Source organism: Meleagris gallopavo, chromosome 7, assembly GCF_905368555.1.
Source record: "Meleagris gallopavo chromosome 7, MGAL_WU_HG_1.1, whole genome shotgun sequence".
Classification (NCBI taxonomy): Eukaryota; Metazoa; Chordata; class Aves; order Galliformes; family Phasianidae; genus Meleagris; species Meleagris gallopavo.
The window spans coordinates 34,910,483-34,931,880 of record NC_139410.1 but is presented as its reverse complement, the minus strand read 5'-3'; the positions used below and the strand labels follow the sequence as shown (position 1 = coordinate 34,931,880).

Below are 21,398 nucleotides of genomic sequence, written 5' to 3'. Positions count from 1 at the left end.
AGTGAATTTTAGTTTATTTTTTGGGCAATATTGTATCCCAGTGTTGTGTGAATAGTGAGACAACTAAAGGAAAATCTCCATGATATCCCATGGAGAGTTTATCTTATTAGTCTTAATATTTATCATTTGGAATAGATGACTTATTTAATATATACATCCTTTTTGGTCAGGGAACTTACCAGTATAAATGAAAACAGTATGCTAAGGTCGGACTTCACGTGATTTTGACAGTGACTGATAAAGTGGTTGTAGTGCTGATATAAAATAGGCATCTTTAAAAAGAAGACTTTTAAGTGAAAATTGAGCTGGAGATTAAGTATGATTTTTTTTTTTTTTTTTTTTTAATTTCATTGCAGGTTATTTATCATGAAGACTATAAAAACAAGATCAAAGGCAAGTGGACTCAAACTCCATGCTATGATGTTGCAATTGCAAAAATGAATGCAGAAAATATAAGCATGGTAAGTAAATTCTTCAGAAAGTCTTGAGATGAACAGCTTTATTTTGTGCATGTGCCAACGTGGCAAACACTGATTAAATTTTCCTACTTCTGTTGTTGTGTTTCTTTTTTTCTACTGAAGCTTCTTAATGGATGGCTAATTTATAATGCAGCTGCATTTGGTACATTTGGTACATTTGATATCTACTTTTCTCTGTTCTTAACAGAAAAAGTACCAGGAAGACTTTGAAAATATGAAAGACCAAATCTACTTTATGCAGACTGAAACTCCAGAATATGAAGCTAATAAGAGAGTTTCAGAGAATGTCAGTAAGGTAAGTTGTTATACCTGCTCCCATCTGTGCAGCTCGGGTGTAGTTCTGAAGTCAGTGCAGTCTGTGCTGAGGCTGTTTTGTCAGGTGTCAGAAATATTTTCTTCTGTGCAAAAGATGTGTTCTTGTGTCCCTGCCACCCCAGAGCTTTCAGTGATTCTTACCCATGCTTATGATCCTCTGCAATAGTACCTGTAAGGTAGAATATTCTCTTTCATGGAGATGGAGTTTGTTTTGGTTTATTCTTACTGTATTATGTTATATGGTTTTAGTTGGAATAGATCAATACTGTTAATCAAGGCCAGCATAACCTGCCTGAATCTGGTTTCATATTTTCAGTTATTCATCCTTTCTCAGTGTATCTCAGTGATGTTATACTGGCATTTTCTTAGGAATGCTGAATTTGTTTGGCTTCTGCATTTCTAATGCAGCATTTCCATCAGCATTTCCATCAGCAAAGACAAAGATAATCTTCTGTTGTTAACTTTTAAGAATGTAGTTATTCTAAAAAGTCAGAATGCTTGGCAAGGTGCTTGGAGGTCAGGACATCTAATTAATAGCTGTCAGTTACCTTTCAACTCAGCCTCTCAGCTGGTGATCCCTGCACTGCTGTGATCTGAGTGCTTCTCACAGTCCTTTGCCTTTATGAGTCATGAGTTAAAAGCAGATGGAGACCTTTCAGAAAATTTCAAGACAATGTAAGTTAGTGAGTGTTTGGCTTTTAATGCTGATTTTAAAGACCTCATTGTTTTTGTTTTTATTTTTGAAAGACAAAATACAGAGCAGACTACGAGAAGAACAAAGCCATTGCAGATTATAATGTGCTTCCTGCTACAGAGAACCCATTGCTGAGGCAATTAAAAACTGCAGGAGATGTCCTGAGCGATGTGAGTATTATCAAAGTATAGCAGCACAGATTTCAGTCATGTACAGCAAACCAAAACCCAAACTCATCATTTCTTGACTTCCCCACTGAATTTCTCAGTATTTTTAGTTTTATAAACGTAGTATTTTTCAAGAGATCCTACTGGCCAGAATAGTATCACTATAAGGAGTCATTTCCCCACAGCTAAGTGTGATGTGCTATGGAGATAGCTAATGATTGTGAATGATAGCTAATGATAGCTAATGATCCTTTGAAAAATGGGTCAGAAGGTGGGGGTTCTTCCTTAGTGCTTAGAACTTCAAGTGCTGCCTGCAGTGATAAAATATGCACTTCTAGGTATTCATATGTACTGTATTTTTGATGTCACTTCAAGAATGTATTGACATTCTTGATTTCTCTCTTGATGTTTTCATCTGTTTGGAAAGATACTTCATATTGCTCAACATCAGACATTCAGAAGTGATGAGTCAAACCTTCATGTCTTTCCTAACAATCCTAGAAGCCACTAAAAAGAATTAAAAAATAATATTCCTTGTTGTAATTTATATTGTATTATATTACATTTATATTGTATTGTAAGTGTATTTCAGTTCAATCTGCTTTATTACCCAATGTTTTTTTTTTTCTTTGCAGAAATTATACAAAGAAGCCTATGAGCAATCTAAAGGAACAAGCATGAACTACTGTGAAACACCAAAGTTCCAGACTGACAGCGCTCTGAAGAATTTTAGTGATGTATGTATTGCTGAGTTCATATCTTTCCGTGCTGACACTCTTGATTGCTTTTCTTTATCAACTCGTGATTGTTTTTCCAGGTAAAATACAAAGATGCTTATCAAAAGAACATCTTGGGACACTATTTGGGCAGTTTTGAGGACCCACATCAGATACACTGTATGAAAGTCGAAGCTATGAAGAGTGATGTAAGTGTGGCTGTCATTCTGTTCTTGCCATCGTGTTTTAATTTGGAGAAAGCTCAATGATGTTTTCTTATGGAATGTTCATTTTATCCCTAGAAAAATTACAAAGCGGATTATGAGGAAGAAAAGACAAAATGCTACTTCCCTCAGACCATAACTCAAGAATATGAAGCTATTAAGAAGTTAGAGCAGTGTAAAGATGTAAGTATAGGGCAGTGGTTATCTGATAGCCAGTTAAATGCAGAGCATCTGCTCTGAGATGTCTGAAAGTTTACAGTGAGTCCTGTTAATTTTAATTTTTGTGTGGTTTTTCTTAGCATAAGTGACTTTTATAAGCCATATTCACCTGTATTTTAGAAGTCTTTTGTGACACCTAGTGATCGAGACAGTTATAACACCATCTAACAAATAAAACTGAATAATTAGAATAGTAACAAAACAAAAAAAATGACCCTCAAGCATCTACTTGCTTAAGTCAGCATATTTTTACATTAATGCTTTTTAAAATACTTCAACATACTTTAGTTATTTTTATTAATACAAATTGTAATTATTAATACTTAAAAATATTTTAAAATATGTATTTATGTGTAATGTTTTGTATGACATATCATTTATTGTCTATGGTGATATTTATATACATCTAAATATTTTGTGTTTATACTTCTAAAATACTTCAAAAGTTTATTTGGGCTCTGGTTGTGTTTAAAAAGTAACCTCAGAATCATTGTGCAGGACAGTGCTTATCTACACCATTGCCATAACTGCCAGCTATCCCAAGTAATGCTACATCACTGTGTCTTATTTAATAGGAAGATGTGTTTATGTACATTTAGGATGAATGTATTTATTATTTATCCTCAGCACACCTACAAAAAGCATCCTGATCAGATCAAATTTACTCAAGTGACTGACTCTCCAGTACAGAAGCAAGCAGAGATCAATAGCAAGCAGCTGAGTGATGTAAGTGAACATACCAACATGTCACTGTACTCTGAGACCATACATTTCTGCACTGCAGCCACTTTCCCATTTTAAGACAATTCCTGAAATGAAAGTATAGATGAGTATGGGTGTGTATATATGCACAGACATGGATGAAGACACTTATGTGGCCTGTTCCAGTGAAAGCCCACCTGGAAATCAGGCTTCTTAATTTATTTTTTTTTAAGGAGGTGTACATGTCATAGAATCATAGAATCACCAAGGTTGGAAAAGACCTCTAAGACCATCCAGTCTGACCTTCCACCTATCACCAATATTCCCCACTAAACCATGCCCTCAGTACAACATCTGAATGTTTCTTGAATGCCTCCTGGGTCGGTGACTCCACCACCTTCCTGGGCAGCCCATTGCAGTGCCTGACCACCCCCTTGGAGAAGTATTTCCTAACATCCAATCTGAATCTGCCCTGGCTCAACTATTTCTATTGCTAGTTACATGGGAGCAGAGGCCGACCCCCACCTCACCACAGCCTCCATTCAGGAATTGTAGAGAGCAATAAGATCCAGACTAAATAGTCCCAGTTCCCTTAACTGCTCCTCATAAGGCCTGTGCTGCAGAGCCCTGAGTAAAGACCTTTCAAAGACTGCACGGAGCATTTAGGGCTTGTTTCTTCCATCAATAAGATCAATAATTCTGTATGAAAAGTGCAGTCTCCATCTTTATGAGATAAGTGGCAACATACATTTGCAAAAATCAAACCTAAATCCTCAGTTGATTCACAGTGAACTGGTGCTGCTTGTACAAGGAAAGAATTTATTTATGTATGATATATTTTACAGAAACTCTACAGATCTTCCGGAGAAGAAGTTATACATAAATACACTCTCCCCCCAGATGTCCCACAGTTTATCCAAGCTAGATACAATGCTGCAAATGTCAGTGATGTAAGTGATGACTTTATAATGCTTTACACATTGCTCTTGAATTTCTGAGAATGTTACAGATATGCTCATATTGCAGATTTCTTTCACTGATGCACAATTCTTTATAATCAACTTATATCACTGTAATTTTTCACTCTTGGTATCGTTTGAATTTCCAAGCAAATCCCAGCTACTCATATAATTAATTTAGTTTAATTAATAAAGAAGTAATAAAACACTAAAGGAAGCATCTCATACTAAAGATTTGTGTAGCTTTTATTTTCTTATAATTCATATGAGTAGTAGGTTCTCTAGAATAATACTGGTTTTCTTTTTCAGGCCTATTATAAACAGGACTACCACGATCTAATAGCTAAAGGGACCAATGTGTCAGTTGATGCTATTCCAATTACTCGAGCAAAAGCATCAAGAAACATTGCTAGTGATGTAAGTATCTATCCCAGGTATACTTGTTTTAGCATTTAGTAAAAATGTCAACCACTCCAGGCCATGTGGTAGACCATAAATATTCCATGAGTCTCACTAGAGTCACTAATGTGAGAAAGACATTCTCAGTCTTCTCGAAGTGTTGGTTTGTGTAAAACATCTTTTATTCTAATCATCTTTGCTTTAGATAGGCAGATGCTACTGTACTGTGTTACTGTGTTTCCTAAACCACTGTTCACGGGAGAGAGGAAATCAGTAGTTCTTGCAGTCACTTGCTGATAGATTTCCAGTAAATTAGCTACATTAGCATCTGCTTAGTCTGAGAGACAATATATACTGAGGTAGTTTTGAGTTAGGTGGATGAGTACAGCTTATAAATGAATTGAAAGGCCATATAGCACAAATTGATGAAGTGGTTTATGATTCAGTGGTTTCAGATAAGTAGAGGAAGCTTCTCAGTTGTACTCTTTTTGCTGTTCAAGTGGGGGAGATGGATTGTCTTAATTCTTTTAATGTTTTTCATATGCCTCGCAGCACAGTAATTTTAAGGAAACGATTTCATTTCCTTTCAAGGAAAGCTGTGGCTGATGAATCGTTGTTATGTGTATAACCTGTTGTGCATAGCCTTAGATGGTGGAAAAAGAAAAGCTGATACTGTTGGGTATGCTATTTAGGCTATTGTTCCTGAACAGGTTGCACTTTTTCCTTCCCAATGAAAGTCGTAACAGATTTCTTCTTCTTCTTCTTCTTTTTTTTTTTTTTAGTTTAGACATCAGTAGCAATGTGACAATAGATTTGATCTCTTTTCTCTGATTCTAGTATAAATACAAAGAAGCATATGAAAAGGCTAAAGGAAAACAGGTTGGTTTCAGAAGCCTGCAAGATGACCCCAAGCTCGTTCACTACATGCATGTTGCAAAGATTCAGTCCGATCGTGAATATAAGAAGGACTACGAGAAGAGTAAGACTAACTATCACACACCTCCTGACACATTCAGTATCCAGGCTGCAAAAAAGTCTCAGGATGTAGCTTCCACTGCCCACTACAAAAATCTGATCCATCACTACACTTATCTGCCAGATGCTATGGATGTTGAGCTTGCAAAGAACATGATGCAAATTCAGAGCGATGTGAGTATTTCAGTGGCTGCTCTCACTGATGTTTTCCTACACAAATAAACATAAAATAGGTATTTTTATTCGGTGATAGTTGCCATCACTGTGTGGGAATGGTTTGTTTTCATTATGTCCTGGGGACCAGCATTAGAAGCTTTAAGTATCAGCTGGTGGAATTTAGAATACCCCTATTCCAGGTGAGTTACACTGAAAAGGATTTTGATGGTGGCGTGCCTATGAAGAGCAGATTTTTGGAATATGGCATGCAAATGAATTTATTTTCTTTTTAAAATTTTTTCAGAGAACTTCTATTTTGCAACTAACGTAATTTGGTTTTATTCTTTAAGACTTTCAAGTTTCCCTGTTTTGTCTTCATGTGAGACAGATGTGGTAGTGTAGGTAGACTACAAGCCAATAGCATGATGGAGTGAACAAACTGTAGCTATTGGTAGTGTTAGGGATACCAGGGATACCTCCTCTGGAGATCTGTAGCATAAGAGATTTCTTGCAGGACTGTCTTGGTTGTTCTTCCAGATGCAAAGTTTTAAATGATTGAGCATACCAGGTTCCACTCTGCAGTTGTTTGGATGCTGTGGAGTTTCCCCACTCTCTCTATTTCTGTGAAGAATGGCTGCTTTTGAACTTAGACCATGGAAGGAGCTTAAAAACGTGTCTATAATATCCTTGCATTCAGGCTGTTCACTGACTGTATCTAAATGTCAATATTGATACTTCGTGTATTACCTGCATAATTGCAGCCTAGGTAGAGTTTTTTACTTGAAGCCTGTAAATGTAAGTTCTGCATATTTGACTGGGGGAGGAATTATAGGAGGAAAAAAAAAAATTAAGTCTCTGCTCTGTGGATCCTTGTGTAAAAGACCAGCTCTGATAAAGACTGCTGGAACACAAACCAAATTGAACTGTGGCCAGTGAGCACCTTATTTTAGTGTAGAAGTTACTAATGATTGGAGATTGGTGAAATTTTTCACAAGGGTAAGAGAAAAGGAGCTTAGTGAATACTGAAAAGTTGTTAATGTTTGTAAGAAAAAAATGAGGAAAAAATACAGTAGCTTATTTTCTTACTTATGAAATGACGGAAATGAAAAAAAAAAAAATCTGTTATTCCCTTTTAGAATTTATAAGATATTCCTGCTAATGTAGAACATACGAGTGAGGCTCTGTGACTATTGCTTAAACAGTTCTGTGGGATGATCTTGGTTCACGTTGTCTTTCTATCCTTCAGAACGTATACAAACAAGACTATAACAGTTGGTTCAAGGGTATTGGGTGGAGTCCTCTCGGCTCTCTGGATGTGGAAAAAGCTAAAAAGGCTGGAGATGCATTAAATGAGAAGAGGTACCGTCAGCACCCAGACACCATCAAATTTACAAGTGTGCCAGACTCAATGACAATGGTTTTAGCTCAGCACAACACCAAGCAACTGAGTGATGTAAGTGATTGTTACTGATGCAATATGGAGGTTTTATTTCTTACCATGGGTTTATGATTTTTCTGTTACTATCTGATGTTCCATCTTAGAAACCGTAGAGTTTAAAAAATGTACAAGTAGTAAAATTGTACTTTGTTGGTAGGAATTAAGGGCAGTTGTTTTGTCTCTTTGTTAATACTAATATTACCTGCTGTGTTCTTATTAACAGAGGTTTGTTTGTTTTGCTGTGCAGGTAGCATATAAGCAAGAGGGTGAAAAAGTAAAGCACAAATACAAGCTTGATCCTGATGTTCCTCAGTTTATTCAAGCAAGGGTCAATGCCTTCAATTTGAGTGATGTGAGTATGCAATCAATAATGCAGTCAAGAATATATCCATCATTACTTAAAAGAAAAATGACCTTTTATATTTCCATGCTATGATATTGAATACAGAAATGTGCAAGCTCTCTGTTCAGGTGAACATTACTTCTAGAAGTCAATGGGTTTTACACCTGTTAAGCAAGTTTTTAATTGTGTCTTTGAGCACTGCTGAACAGGAAGACATTTCAGTGATCTGTTGCCAGACTAGTGGGAGAGCCTGAATGAGGATAAGATCATGACTTTTATTATTCAAATGTATATGGGTTTGGAAGCTAACCTTCCTCATTGTTGTACGAAACCTGTTGCAGAGGAAAGCAGTACAGCTTCTCTGTGTGTTTTGCCTCCTGCTGCTGAGCTTTCAAAGGAAATGTAAGAAGTGTAAAAAAGTAATGCTTTTTTCCTGTTGTTCAGCTCTCAGTCTGACTGCTTTCCTCCTTTCTTGCATCTGTCCAAGAATGTAAGGATCTCCACTGGTAGTTTTATTACCATTCTAATGGTATGTTTTTTGGTGGCATTATCAGGCCTCCAGGAGTTAAAATTAGAAATAGATATATCCTTTCATTCCATCCTTTGAAATGCCATGTTAGTCTGTCCAGATTCTAACCGCTAATTAGAAATCAGCCAGGCTGCTTCCTTCGAACCAGAGGTCTTGATTTTGAAGCTCATAGGGAAAAAATGCCTGAAGGTTCAGTGAAGTGAAAAAAGATTTTTGTTAAAAAAGGCAAAAATTCTGTTGATTGAGTTGTTCTGTATAGAAACTGAAAAAAACTGAGTTAAAGATTTAGTTACATGCATTAAACTGATTGTCTTGAACTATGGTTGTAGTAAATTTGTTGTAATACAGCTGTAAGTTGTGTAGAGATTAGCATTTCTCCTTGCAATTGCACAGACTAATGTTTTGTTCACCATAAATACGATAAAAATCAAGACTTAAACATGTTAATATTTCTTATTGTGACATTGCTGACTTACCTATTTTTTCCCATAAGGCTAACTACAAAGCAGACTGGAAAAAAACCATTGCCAAAGGATATGATCTGAAACCAGATGCCATTCCTATTATTGCTGCTAAAGCATCTCGAAATATTGCAAGTGATGTAAGTATATTTTGCATAAGAGGAATGCAAAGGTCTATTGCCTTCTTTCTGGAGCATCTCATGCTACAGAGCATGTGCTATGTACTTGTAATGATATATAAATACTTGACACTGAGTGTTGAAATTCTTACGGAACAAGAAAATTCAGATGTTCATGGGAACCTGAGGAAAAAAAGGTATTTCTTTTGGAATTATGTTTTAATGTGACTGCTGGTGAACTGGGGCTGTGTGTTGTATACACTTAAAGTATCCACCAGCTTCTTTGATAGTTTCTATGTGACAACTTATCTAAGCTGTGTTCTTAGCTGCCATTTAAACAGACCTGTACATGTGAAGACCTGTGCATCTGCTTGTTTGACATTCATGAACTGTACAGATATGTGGCTCTTCTCAGGCAGCTTCAGTCATTTGGCAACATTAAAGTTTGGTGTGCCATCTGAAGCAAGCTATGAAAGGAGATTTGAAACACAGGAATAAATGTACTAACTTTTGTAAAAAGCTGGAAATGAATTCTGTTTGAATTTCAATGTATTAAAGTTACCAGTTGTATGTTTTGTGTTTATAAAGTAGTTAAAGATTTCTTTTGCTTTGTCTCTAGTACAAGTACAAGGAATCATACGAGAAAGATAAAGGCAAGCACGTTGGATACCGTAGCCTGCAGGATGATCCCAAACTTGTTCATTACATGCACGTGGCCAAACTGCAATCGGAGCGTGAATACAAGAAGGACTATGAAGTGACCAAGACCAAATATCACACTCCCTTGGATATGTTCAGTGTGACGGCTGCCAAGAAAGCTCAGGAAGCTGTTACAAACACAGGCTATAAACAGCCCATTCACCATTATACTCTCTTGCCTGATTCTGTGAATCTGGAGCTATCAAGAAACATGATGCAGCTTCAGAGTGATGTATGTAATGGTTAAGCAGCTCTTTTTTTTTTCTGTTCAGTATTATTGTGTCACGGTGTTAACCTTTTAAGGCTAGAAAATTACCTATATCAGATTAAGGGTAGTTTGAGGTCTTGAGCTGGATATTTTCCAGAGGTTGTTGTAAGTATGTGCAGTTGATAAGTTCTAGGGAACTTACTTAGGTAACTTTTTTGTGTCTCCATGTATTTGACTGCTCAGCAAATTAATGTCCTGTGGCGCATCTTTTGTATTCTTTTTCACAGATGCAGATCTGATCAACTCCCTCATATTTCTAACATTGCAGTTCAGGAATTTGTTTCACTTTTTTTCAGCATATTCATACCTTTATCTGCTGTAAAAGCTATTTTATGAAGTGTGTTTAAATAGGAGTGATGTCTCTTTGGGAATGTGTAGAACCAAGCCACCAAGCAGAAGCTTTACAGAAGATTCACAGTGAATTAATTCCACTATGAACTGAGCTGATTAACCAAGAGTGTCATTAAAATAACTGAGTTTATTTTTGTCAGGTTTTCATGTTTACTGCTCGAAGTTTGTTTTAAAGTCTGTGCATTTGTTACGTAGTGTGAGTTCTGAATGTTGGGTTAGTGAAAATGGTTTCTTTATCCCTAATGATTTTCAGTATTTTGCTGAGCAGTTGGAAAACATCAGTGGTTTTGGCAAGGTTGTGTAAATTCTACTTAAAAATGAATGGCCAGGAGGAGGTTTGAGGCCTCATCTGTTTGTGTTTGTTTATTTTCTATATGTATGGGCATTCTGATTTCTCTTATCTCACTGTTTTGCCTTGTTTATTTCTTAAAAGAACGTGTATAAAGCAGACTTCAATAACTGGCTGAGAGGAGTTGGCTGGCTGCCAATTCAATCCTTGGACGTAGAAAAGGCCAAAAAAGCTTCAGATATTCTCAGTGAAAAGAAATATCGCCAGCACCCCGACAAGCTGAAGTACTCTATTCCACTGGATGCAATGGAGCAAGTGCTTGCTAAACAAAATGCCAAGACTATGAATAAGGTGAGAACTTGTTCAGATGATCACAGCTAAGCCGTGGATAGGGTCTTCATCTTGCAAAATGTTGCATTCCCACGGAGCTCACAAGAATTTCCAGTGGGTGCACTGGTATAGTTGGTTAACACTGGACACTAAGAGTTAATAGAAGCCTCAGATTCTAAGCATAATTAAGAGAGTTTCATTTCAAGTTTATAAAGATTAAATATTTCACTTCTGTGCCTCTGATCAAAAATGTCCTGCCCAAATTTTTAGTGCTTTGGTGACCTTTGCTCTTTTTCTACAGAAGTAGAGTTAATAGTGAGCTGAACCAAATCCTGTAAAATTCTGTCTGCTTTTGCAAGCATCAGTAAGAAACTGGGAATTATTTGTCTCTAGTTATCTCAAACACCACTGGAACTTATTTGTTTGCTGTGGAAAGAGAGTGCATGGAAAAAGAACCACCTGTGCTTTGCATTTAAGGACATACATAAAGAAGGGAAGGCTGCAGACTTAAAATTTTCAATTTAAATATTTAGTAGTTATCAAAAGATGCTTTTCAAGTTTCTCAAGCGAAATACTAAAGGAAGATGAGGAATATAATGTTGGCACCCTGCAGTTATGTTTGTTGTTTTTAGTGCTTATGCAACTTTCCATTGTAAAATATTATTTACTGCACATAAGCAAAACAGAAGCAAGCTTATATTTTGTAAGTGTAACTTCTTTTCAGTGCTATATCTTTGTAATTGCAGAGGCTCTACACTGATAAATGGAACAAAGAGAAGACCAGCATTCATGTTATGCCAGATACTCCAGAAATTCTGCAGTCTAGAGTGAACCAGATCACAATGAGTAATGTAAGTTGCTGTGTTCAGTGAGGACGTTCAATGTCTGTTGCACAGATAAAAAAATTGGTGTAATTCTTAGGTCTTTTTTGAAAATATTTAAAGAGTACTTCAGTACTTCTGCCTTCGTAATAGAGTACCTGTTCTCTTTTCTGTTTTAAATTAGAAACTCTACAAAGCTGGATGGGAGGAAGAGAAGAAGAAAGGTTATGACATGCGTCCGGATGCTATTCCAATAAAAGCAGCCAAAACTTCCCAGGACATTGCAAGTGATGTAAGTCTATTTGTCAGCAGCATTCAGAATCTTTTCAGAACCAGTCAGAACTTTGCTCTGTTATACCCAAGTATGGCTTCAGTTACATGTTTGCTGCGATAAGCCTTGGCAGTTCTTGCTCTCAGGCTTCAGGAGTAACTCTGAGTTTTGCCTTTTTGCTCATTGTAAAACTCATGTAGTTACTGGGCTATTTTGTGGTACTAAATATATGTAAATGACTAAGCCTGAGATCATGTAATGGTAAAGAACAAATTTTTCTTTTTTTCAATTTTGATAAAATTGAGCCTAATAACATACTTTTTTTTTCTTTTCTTCTGCCGTTGTTTCTCTTTCCTGCTGTCAGTATAAATACAAACTAGCCTATGAACAAGCAAAAGGAAAGCATATTGGGTTCCGCAGCCTTGAAGACGACCCCAAGCTGGTGCACTTCATGCAGGTGGCTAAGATGCAATCTGATCGTGAATACAAGAAAGATTACGAGAAGGCAAAGACTAACTTCCATACTCCAGTTGACATGCTCAGCGTTGTGGCAGCCAAGAAAGCACAGGAAGTGGCTACAAATGCAAACTACAAAAACTTGATCCATATCTACAATGTTTTACCTGATGCTATGAGTCTTGAATTAGCCAAAAACATGATGCAGATACAAAGTGATGTAAGTGAGAGACTCTTTAGCCTTTGCTTTGCCAGTACAATGATGTTTAGTTTATGAGAGAATGCTGTAAGATAAATAGAAGATTTTTTGTAGTGAAAGTAGTTCAGTTAAATGCTAAAATGTTGTAAATAAAACGAGACCTCCAACAATGATAGCTATGGTATATTTTGAAGACTCTGAAATACTGAATTACATTTATCATTAAAAGAATTCAGGCTCAGGATTCAGCTGCTTATACATCCTGCCACTTTTCAGCAGCTGTCCTTTTCTACAAGCCAAGGCAACGAGAAGCTTCACTTTCCATCAACTTTTATCTCATACTTCCAAGAAGAATAAGAAAAACAGCTGAGTTTTCAGAGTTTCTGGGCTATTTAGACCCTAGAGAAGATACATATATGTATGTGTGTATATATATATTACTATTTTATTGTAAATGCACTTTACAAGTGGTATAATAAAGTATAGATAGTACTTTAAAAAAAAAATACTCCTAAAAAGACAGTGCATGTATCTTGATATGGTTTGATTCTTCTTAAAATAAGTGCATTGAAAATCCATTATACATTAAATAAATGTGTCAACATTTTCAGACATACATGTGCATCTAATTATTTTCTTTTCCTTCTGCTTCCAGAATCAATACAGAGCAGATTATGATGAAAGTATGAAGGGTGTTGGATGGATGCCACTGGGCTCTCTGGAGGCTGAGAAGAACAAGAAAGCCATGGAAATTCTTAGTGAAAAGAAATACCGTCAGCATCCAGACAAGTTGAAGTATTCTGTTCCTGTGGATTCCATGAATATGGCCTTAGCTTTACATAATGCTAAAATCATGGATGAGGTGAGGAAATGTTCATCACAACTTATTTAAGTTTTCAGAAATGAGGTATCAGTTATTAACCCAAAAGACTACATCAGGTATAACTTCTGTATTTGTCAGTTTGGGCAGCTAATGAAAACGCTTGACTGTCACTGTATTTCATCTTAATAGAGCCATGCTGTACCTCAAAGCACAGCATAGCCCCCATAATTTCTTCATAAGGTCTACTCAACATTACAGATTGTAGACTTCTAATAGTTTAAGTTTATGGGCTGAAAGTATCAGTGAGTCCCTTTTGAAAACAGCATTTAAACTTTTAAACATATTGTCTGTATAAGCTGATGCCTGTTACATCAGTTTGGAATTGCTGGATAACAATAATGCTCTTATGTATTGAGATACTGATCTTCTAATTCTGCTGAACTAACAGAATCCACTGCTGTCCTTTAGAAGTGTCTTGTGTTCGCTTGCACTGTGTTTGGAGAGATCACCTGAATTTTAGGTGTCTTTTCTTTAAATTTTACTTCTTCTAAGAAAAGGAAGATTTCTCCATCCACTGATGCTTATTTTATATGAGATAGGCTGTTAATTACCTTCCAAGCAAGGTGGCTAGCTTATTCTTTTAACACTTCTTTTTATACCTTCTGACTTGACTTTGATAGCTATTGTTGTCTGTTGAATGTGCTTGAACACACTGCTGGACAAGAGACGAGCATTAAAATATTGTAGCAAGATTGGTATTTCTTCAACTTTTATTGCAGTCTTGCACAGTTATCTTTGTAACAGCTATTCCTGGTTTAAAATAAATAAATAAATAAATGAGTGGTCTTACCATGCTAACAGTTGCATTACTGTAGAGAAAGATGATACTTAAAAATAATTACAGTTAAAATTTTTGGGTAAACTGAGTGATTTTTGCTTTTTTCTTCTAGCACCAATACAAACAAGCATGGGAAGAGGATAAGAAGAAGGTTCACATAACACCAGATATTCCGCAGTTTGCTTTAGCGAAAGCTAATGCATTTAACATAAGTGATGTGAGTACTGGTTGTAAAAAGTTGCTCCTTTTTTTTTTTTTTTTTTTTTTTTTTAAATTAGAAATAAATAACAGCATAGGAAAGTTTCTGTAATACTTTGTTAGCCTGTGTTGGGTCCATAACATGCTATTTTCCTTTTCCCACTGTCCTTCCCTGAAATTAAATACCAAAAGTTGTCAAGAAAAGGCAATAGTATTTATGGACAGGTTACATAGCATTCATGTAGGTCATTAAAATATCATAATTATTAACAAAATAATACAGTTTGAGCACCATTCATGTTGTTTCTGTATTTATTATTTTCTAATACACAGTGTTTTGTAGTGGATTCAGAATTCTTTCTGGAGGGTTGAGCTTATTCTTTATGTAACATTATAGACTGTTTCTCAGTAGCTGTTTGTTAAATCTGCATATGCTAAATAAGAATTGTAATTGTACACATCTTTATTTGCATGTGAATAAATAATGTCATTTTTAGATATAAATTTTCACCAGTTTTTGTGCATATGAAAGAAATGCAGGTATTTGCTCTTTTGTTTTAGGTGTTTTTATGGGTTATAGTGCAGTTCAGCTGCATTGATTTGTAAATTTAAGGACTGGAGTTAATTTTGAAGGTGAATCCCTGTTTTTGTGTGCCTGAATGGCTTAAACAGCTTTTCGAAGAATATTAAACATATGAATAGTCTGTGTCTCAAGCTGACATATAAAATGTATACAGTATGACTTCTTTTTAAGTACATGTTGTGTATTTTGCATTTTTAAAGGATGCTTCTTCTTTCCTTTCACAGAAAATGTATAGACATTCTTTTGAAGAAGCCAGAAAGAAAGGGTACGATCTCAGATCTGATGCTATCCCTATTAAAGCTGCCAAAGCTTCAAGGGACATTGCTAGTGATGTAAGTTCTGGAAAAAAACAGCAATCAATTTCATTTTCTTGGCACAACTCAGTATGCCAATTCTATGAAGTCTGTTAATTCTCTTGTTTGTAAATAATTCTGATGTATTCTAACGCATTTTTCTAGCATGGTTAAAGTACAGATTCTCCATTAGAAGGGTAAGGAGATGCATGGAAGACTCTCAGGAGGAAGATATACACACATGAGTCTTGCAAGAATTGGAAAAGAACAAATATGGCCTTGAATTACTCTTGCTTCTGGGATGTTCTTTTAGTGATAGCCTTATTAAATTTCATCTTCAAATTAAATGCAGAGAATACAAGTTTCTGGATTCGTGACCATTCTGAAATCCTTTGTGTATCAGTGACAAGGGTTTTCCTGTGGTGAATCCAGCCTGGGAGAGCAGTGGAATTAGGGCCTAAGGATACATTATCTTTTTTAGCTCTCTGTCTTTCTTAACAACGTATGAGATGGAGCAGCCACTGAAAAATCAATTTGCTCTACCACTGCTCTAAGTGTGAGGGCAGTCTAGTCCCTCAGTTCTCACCAGGTAGTAAGCAGTTAAGGAAAATGGAACTGATGTTTGGTTTGTGAAGTCCATGGTCCAGAGCTGGTTAGAGACTGAGGAAGGGTTTAAGAAATCCGCCCAGTGGTTTTATTAATTAAACAAATGCAAAAAGATCTGGTGTATCTTGAATTCATGATTCATTTGAGCAAATTAACTTCATGGAAGTGCCATACAGATCTGTTGATTTATGTCCAGTCTTTAGATACAAATTCAAGTTTTCTGATAATGGCTCAGACTATCACTAAGATTGTTACTCAAGTTGAATAGTGGTAGTAGTACAAACATAATGACAGAGAGCAGTGTGGATTGATGCATCCTGTTTCTAGTACTTGAGATAGTTCATCTTAGAGCTAGTAAGGTTATCTCTAAGCTCTAGTGTAGAAAGAACAAGTTCATGTTTTCCAAAGGACTGTCTTCAAATCAGATCTAATGTGTTGGTTTGGATTTTTGTCAGTCTGCTTCATATTCTCATTGTAGCATTTATAATGAGGTTAGAAAGCAATCACATCCCAAGTTACATTGAACCCCATGCAAAAGCAGAATAAAGTAGCATACGGAAATTGCATTTCTCAAGAAAATGTTTTATGAATACTGGTTTTGATTGGGCCCTCACAGAATTTTGACACTTGTTAAGCACTGTGACAAGAAGCAGACAGAACTACCACCTCTGTATTCTTAGTGTTTGTTTAGTAGTGTAAAAATTCTAATATAGTTTTTTTTTTTTCCTCACAAGGTAGATATTTGCTTGTTAAACAAATGAAGTAGAACTAAAATCTGTCTCTGTTCTCTGCACAGTATAAATACAAATTAGGTTATGAACAAGACAAGGGAAAGCTTGTAGGCTTCCGCAGCCTTCAGGATGATCCCAAACTCGTTCATTATATGCAAGTGGCTAAGATGCAGTCTGATCGTGAATACAAGAAGGCCTATGAGGCAAGCAAGACTCATTACCAAACACCTTCTGATGCACTCAGTATCGTGGCAGCTAAGGAGGCACAAGATCGTGTAACCAATGCAAACTACAAACGACTGATACACCACTATATGCTTCTGCCAGATGCAATGAGTTTTGAATTGTGCAGGAACATGAATCAGATACAAAGTAATGTAAGTTTCTGTTTTCTTCCTCATTATCATTCACATCTATACCTGTTTTCTTTTTTTCTCATTTTAAGTGTTTTGGAAAGAAGAATAATTTAGTGTGAACCATTTGTAAGTTGTAATCTTCGCTTTTGTTTCCTGGCAGAATGAATACAAACAGGATTACAATGAATGGTTCAGAGGTATTGGTTGGAGTCCTGTTGGTTCTCTGGATGTGGAGAAATCTAAGAAAGCTACAGAAATCGCAAGTGACCAGAAATACCGACAGCATCCCAGCACGTTTTCTTTTACAAAACAGACTGATGCCATGGATATGGTCCTTGCAAAACACAATGCAGATATAATGAATAAAGTGAGTATTTATGGAGATCGTTTGTCAGACACTCGTATATAACTAATAAACTTCATATAAATCTCTGTCACTGCTTTTAGATAGTGTTTCCTCAGGGAAAAATGACTGTTGCTTAAAAATGGCTCCTTATTCAGATTTTTTTCTGAATTGAAATACTCAGTTGTTGCTAAGAAGCATTGATTAAATCAATTTTTTGCTCATTTTTTTCATTGCTACCTCTCCAGCATCTTTTTTTTTTTTTTTCATACTTACATGGCAGTTACTGACATATCTTGGTGGGTAGGCCTCAACAAAAGCAAGACTGGATCCTGATTTAACTGATTCTGGATTGAGTCATCACATAGTAAAATAAATCTAAGTTAACATTTTCTGCTTTTTACCCATCTGTAATCAAAGCGGACAGACAGAAGGGCAAAAACCCTGTAAGAACTGGCCTTTGTCACCTATACTAATAATCTGATGTTCCTTTTTTCAATAGCATGCTTATACTCAAGCCTGGGAGAAGGATAAAACTCAAGTTCACGTGATGCCAGATACACCAGATATTCTACAGGCAAAACAGAACATGGCGAACTACAGTCAGGTAGAGCTTTTTAATGCTTTCTTTTACATTTCAAGCTAATGTTAAATTAATCTACTTCCAATTTCAAGGTACCCTTTCATTTCAAAATAAATATCTAAGAGGAAGGTGACATATGTATTAATAAGGCTTTTTAATCAAAATTGTTTTCTGTTTTAGAAACAATACAAGCTCGGCTGGGAGGAAATGATTAAGAAGGGCTATGACCTCACACCTGAAGCCATTTCAGTGAAAGCTGCCAAAGCTTCAAGGGACATTGCAAGTGATGTAAGCAACATTTATTTCTGTCTGAAGTGCACTCTTATGAAGACCCTTCTGTAAAAGAGTGACTTGTTTAAAAAAAAAATTTTTTTAATTGCTGATAAAAACATTTAAAAACATTCCTGGTCCATTTTTGTCAGTGAAGACAACATTTTAAGGAGAGTGATTCTTATGTTTTGGCACTTCAGAAAGATTGCGGTCCACCCACGAAGTGGCTGGTTGTAGGAAGTTAGGAACAGTTTGAACTGAATTGTCTGCTCTTTTGAATGTTATGTCTTCAGAGCGTCAAGAAGTTGGTCCCAGTGCCTCTGCTTTGAAATCCTCTTTACAACTCAGAAGTAGATATGGTGATGTCTTGTTGTTGTTTTCCGTAACTTGATATTAATATCAACTCCTGTATTTATGGAAATTTCATCAATCATTGGACATGTGGTCAGTGCTTAAGCTGATTGTTTTGTTTATCAAAATAGTGCAGTGTGACAGCCTTTAGGCTGTGACTATATAAATCAGTGGCACAGGAGACCACTGTTAGAACCATGCGCTCTTCCTCTCCAGGGGAGTCAGTTTGTTCCCAGGGAAGACATTCACAGACACCAAATGATGCACATGAATTGAGAGGCTGATGTCTTTACATGAGATGCCATAGCAAATTGCTTATTTCATTGGTAATGAGGAGCATTAAACTGAGAGAACATATTTGCCTTATACATTTTATCACTGCCTGATTCTTCCTGCAATTTCAATAATTTATATTTATCATTTTAGTACAAATACAAAGAGGGTTACCGCAAGCAGCAGGGACATCACATTGGATTCCGGAGCTTACAGGATGATCCGAAGATGATGTGGTCTATGCAAGTAGCCAAGATGCAGAGCGAGAGGGAGTATAAGAAAGATTTTGAGAAGTGGAAGACAAAGTTTAACATGCCTGTGGATATGTTAGGTTTTCTTCTGGCTAAGAAATGTCAGGAATTGGTTAGTGATGTAGACTACAAACACATGCTACACCGCTGGACTTGTCTACCAGACCAAAATGATGTCACCCAAGCAAAGAGGGTCTACGAACTACAGAGTGATGTAAGTCTTCTCTGAATTTGATTTCTTCATTTTACATAAAATATTTACTACTTTTTGAAAAGTATCCTTAATAACTGGCTCTTGACAGCACTGAAGTTCAAATTGAGGATAATACACCAGTTAGTCTCTTACTATGGTTTAATACACGGCCAGTGAAAGAATATATACTATGTTATTTATTTATTTATTTATTTATTCCTTAACAGAATCTGTACAAGTCAGATCTACAGTGGCTCAGAGGCATTGGATGGAGTCCTTTGGGATCTTTGGAGTCTGAAAAGAACAAGAAAGCTTCTGAAATACTAAGTGAAAAGAAGTACCGGCAGCACCCAGATACTATTAAGTTCACAAGTATCCCAGATGCCATGAATATCACTTTAGCAAAATCTAATGCCAAAAACAGAAGTGATGTAAGTTGCTTTAGATCCAGTAAATGAAGGAATACTTTAGTATGCATTTGTTGTAAAGATTGCTATACCAGAATGCAGTTAAAATATACAGGTATCCAGTATTTTCAATCTGTGCCTTACTGTTCAGTTGTCTTATTGAGCAGATTTGAGTCTTTAGGACTATCTAATTTACTCAGCAACAACTGCAAATAGAATCCTTACTGTAGTACATCAGTGTATTGACACAATGCTGTCTCCTTGACCCTTCATGCATGTAAAGAAGGGAAAAAGATACTTCAGTAAGAAGTTGATGTACTGTTTTATTTAAGTATCTTGCATTGTTAAGTCATTCCTGCTTGATCACACAGCATTGATGTGTTGTTGTACAGAAAAGGTAAGCTGAATTCACTGCCATGCATACGAACTAGTTTTATTCATGTCTCCTTTCAGATACTATATAGAGAGGCTTGGGACAAGGACAAAACTCAGGTTCATATCATGCCTGATACACCTGAAATTTTGTTGGCTAAATCAAACTTAATCAACACAAGTGATGTAAGTATGCCTCTATAATGTTTCTTCTATGCAATTTGGGTTTACCCTTTGTAGCTGTAGTTTAAAATGGAATGGAGCAGTTTCAACAATCTAACAATTGTTAGCGTACCTGTTAAAGTTGTTATGCACTGGGATACCTGAGTAAATTACTGAATTTTAAGGTGGAAATGAAATTGCTAGAAAGGAAAGCAAACCAAGAGGATAAAGCAAGTTTGATGCTTTCTCTTTCATCCTTATAGATCATGTTAACATTATAGATATAAGTTCAGTAGTTTTTAGTAGGACTGCAATTTTTGTTTTGGTAAAAGTCTAATTATATTGAATTATCTTCTTAGAATTATTTAGAATTACTTTACATCAAATTCTTGGTTAAAGTGGAACAAATATCAGCTACATGTAAACAGTAAAGAAACGTTAGCAGTTGTATCATAAGAAGTCTTGAAGACAAGTAATTATCATTGAAATGGGGTGCAGCAAGCTGTGGGGCTGTATTATTCACCTCAGTAGAAGACTTATTTACTCAGATTTATATTTCTAGTACAGATGTACCCTCAGATGAGTTAATCAGGAAAAAATAAAGTTGGTTTAATGTATTTCATATTATCAGTTACAAAATTGTGTAAGCTATGGAATGAAACCACATTTGAAATCTCATTCTTTCTTTTTAGTAATCAATGGAATAAAAAGGTAGTATTGTGTGGGTTAGATCAGCTTATCTTTTTTCCATATTGGAAAACAGTCCGCAGCTGTAATTACCTTACTTTTAACAATTACTTTAACAATAATTTCAATTATTTTAATAACAATTTCTTCAAATTCTTCTCCAACAGAAACATTACAAGCTAGGATACGAAGAGCTGAGGAGGAAAGGCTATGATCTTCCTCCAGATGCTATACCCCTCAAGGCAGCGAAGGCATCCAGAGACATTGCCAGTGAAGTAAGAGTCTGACTGAGTGAAAATAGTGGTGTGCCATGAAACTGGTAAAGGTTACTGGTGAATGATGACTGATTAACAGATCTGAGATTTAAACATTAACAGTCTCTTGGTAGCACAGCAATGTCTACTTCTTTATTATGTGAAGTTAATTGAATGGAGTAAAATAACTTGAAAGAAAAGATAACGTAAATATAAAAATTACTGTAAAATGTTCAATAAATAAT

General features: G+C 35.9%; 1 protein-coding gene across 26 annotated transcripts in view; it reads left to right on the top strand.

Moving 5' to 3' along the window:
• Positions 1-21,398, top strand: part of NEB (nebulin) — a 119,961-nt gene that overhangs the window by 13,186 nt on the left and 85,377 nt on the right. For all 26 annotated transcript variants that reach the window (XM_085227936.1, XM_085227935.1, XM_085227930.1 and 23 more), the window contains exons 10-38: positions 357-461; positions 667-774; positions 1,542-1,658; positions 2,291-2,392; positions 2,473-2,580; positions 2,674-2,778; positions 3,442-3,540; positions 4,362-4,466; positions 4,785-4,892; positions 5,712-6,023; positions 7,252-7,458; positions 7,691-7,795; positions 8,809-8,916; positions 9,515-9,826; positions 10,647-10,853; positions 11,579-11,683; positions 11,838-11,945; positions 12,289-12,600; positions 13,235-13,441; positions 14,353-14,457; positions 15,246-15,353; positions 16,717-17,028; positions 17,168-17,374; positions 17,853-17,957; positions 18,114-18,221; positions 18,981-19,292; positions 19,499-19,702; positions 20,132-20,236; positions 21,067-21,174. In XM_085227936.1, coding sequence (XP_085084062.1) covers positions 357-461; positions 667-774; positions 1,542-1,658; positions 2,291-2,392; positions 2,473-2,580; positions 2,674-2,778; positions 3,442-3,540; positions 4,362-4,466; positions 4,785-4,892; positions 5,712-6,023; positions 7,252-7,458; positions 7,691-7,795; positions 8,809-8,916; positions 9,515-9,826; positions 10,647-10,853; positions 11,579-11,683; positions 11,838-11,945; positions 12,289-12,600; positions 13,235-13,441; positions 14,353-14,457; positions 15,246-15,353; positions 16,717-17,028; positions 17,168-17,374; positions 17,853-17,957; positions 18,114-18,221; positions 18,981-19,292; positions 19,499-19,702; positions 20,132-20,236; positions 21,067-21,174 — 4,614 coding nt within the window. The remainder of the gene's footprint in view (positions 1-356; positions 462-666; positions 775-1,541; positions 1,659-2,290; positions 2,393-2,472; positions 2,581-2,673; positions 2,779-3,441; positions 3,541-4,361; positions 4,467-4,784; positions 4,893-5,711; positions 6,024-7,251; positions 7,459-7,690; positions 7,796-8,808; positions 8,917-9,514; positions 9,827-10,646; positions 10,854-11,578; positions 11,684-11,837; positions 11,946-12,288; positions 12,601-13,234; positions 13,442-14,352; positions 14,458-15,245; positions 15,354-16,716; positions 17,029-17,167; positions 17,375-17,852; positions 17,958-18,113; positions 18,222-18,980; positions 19,293-19,498; positions 19,703-20,131; positions 20,237-21,066; positions 21,175-21,398) is intronic.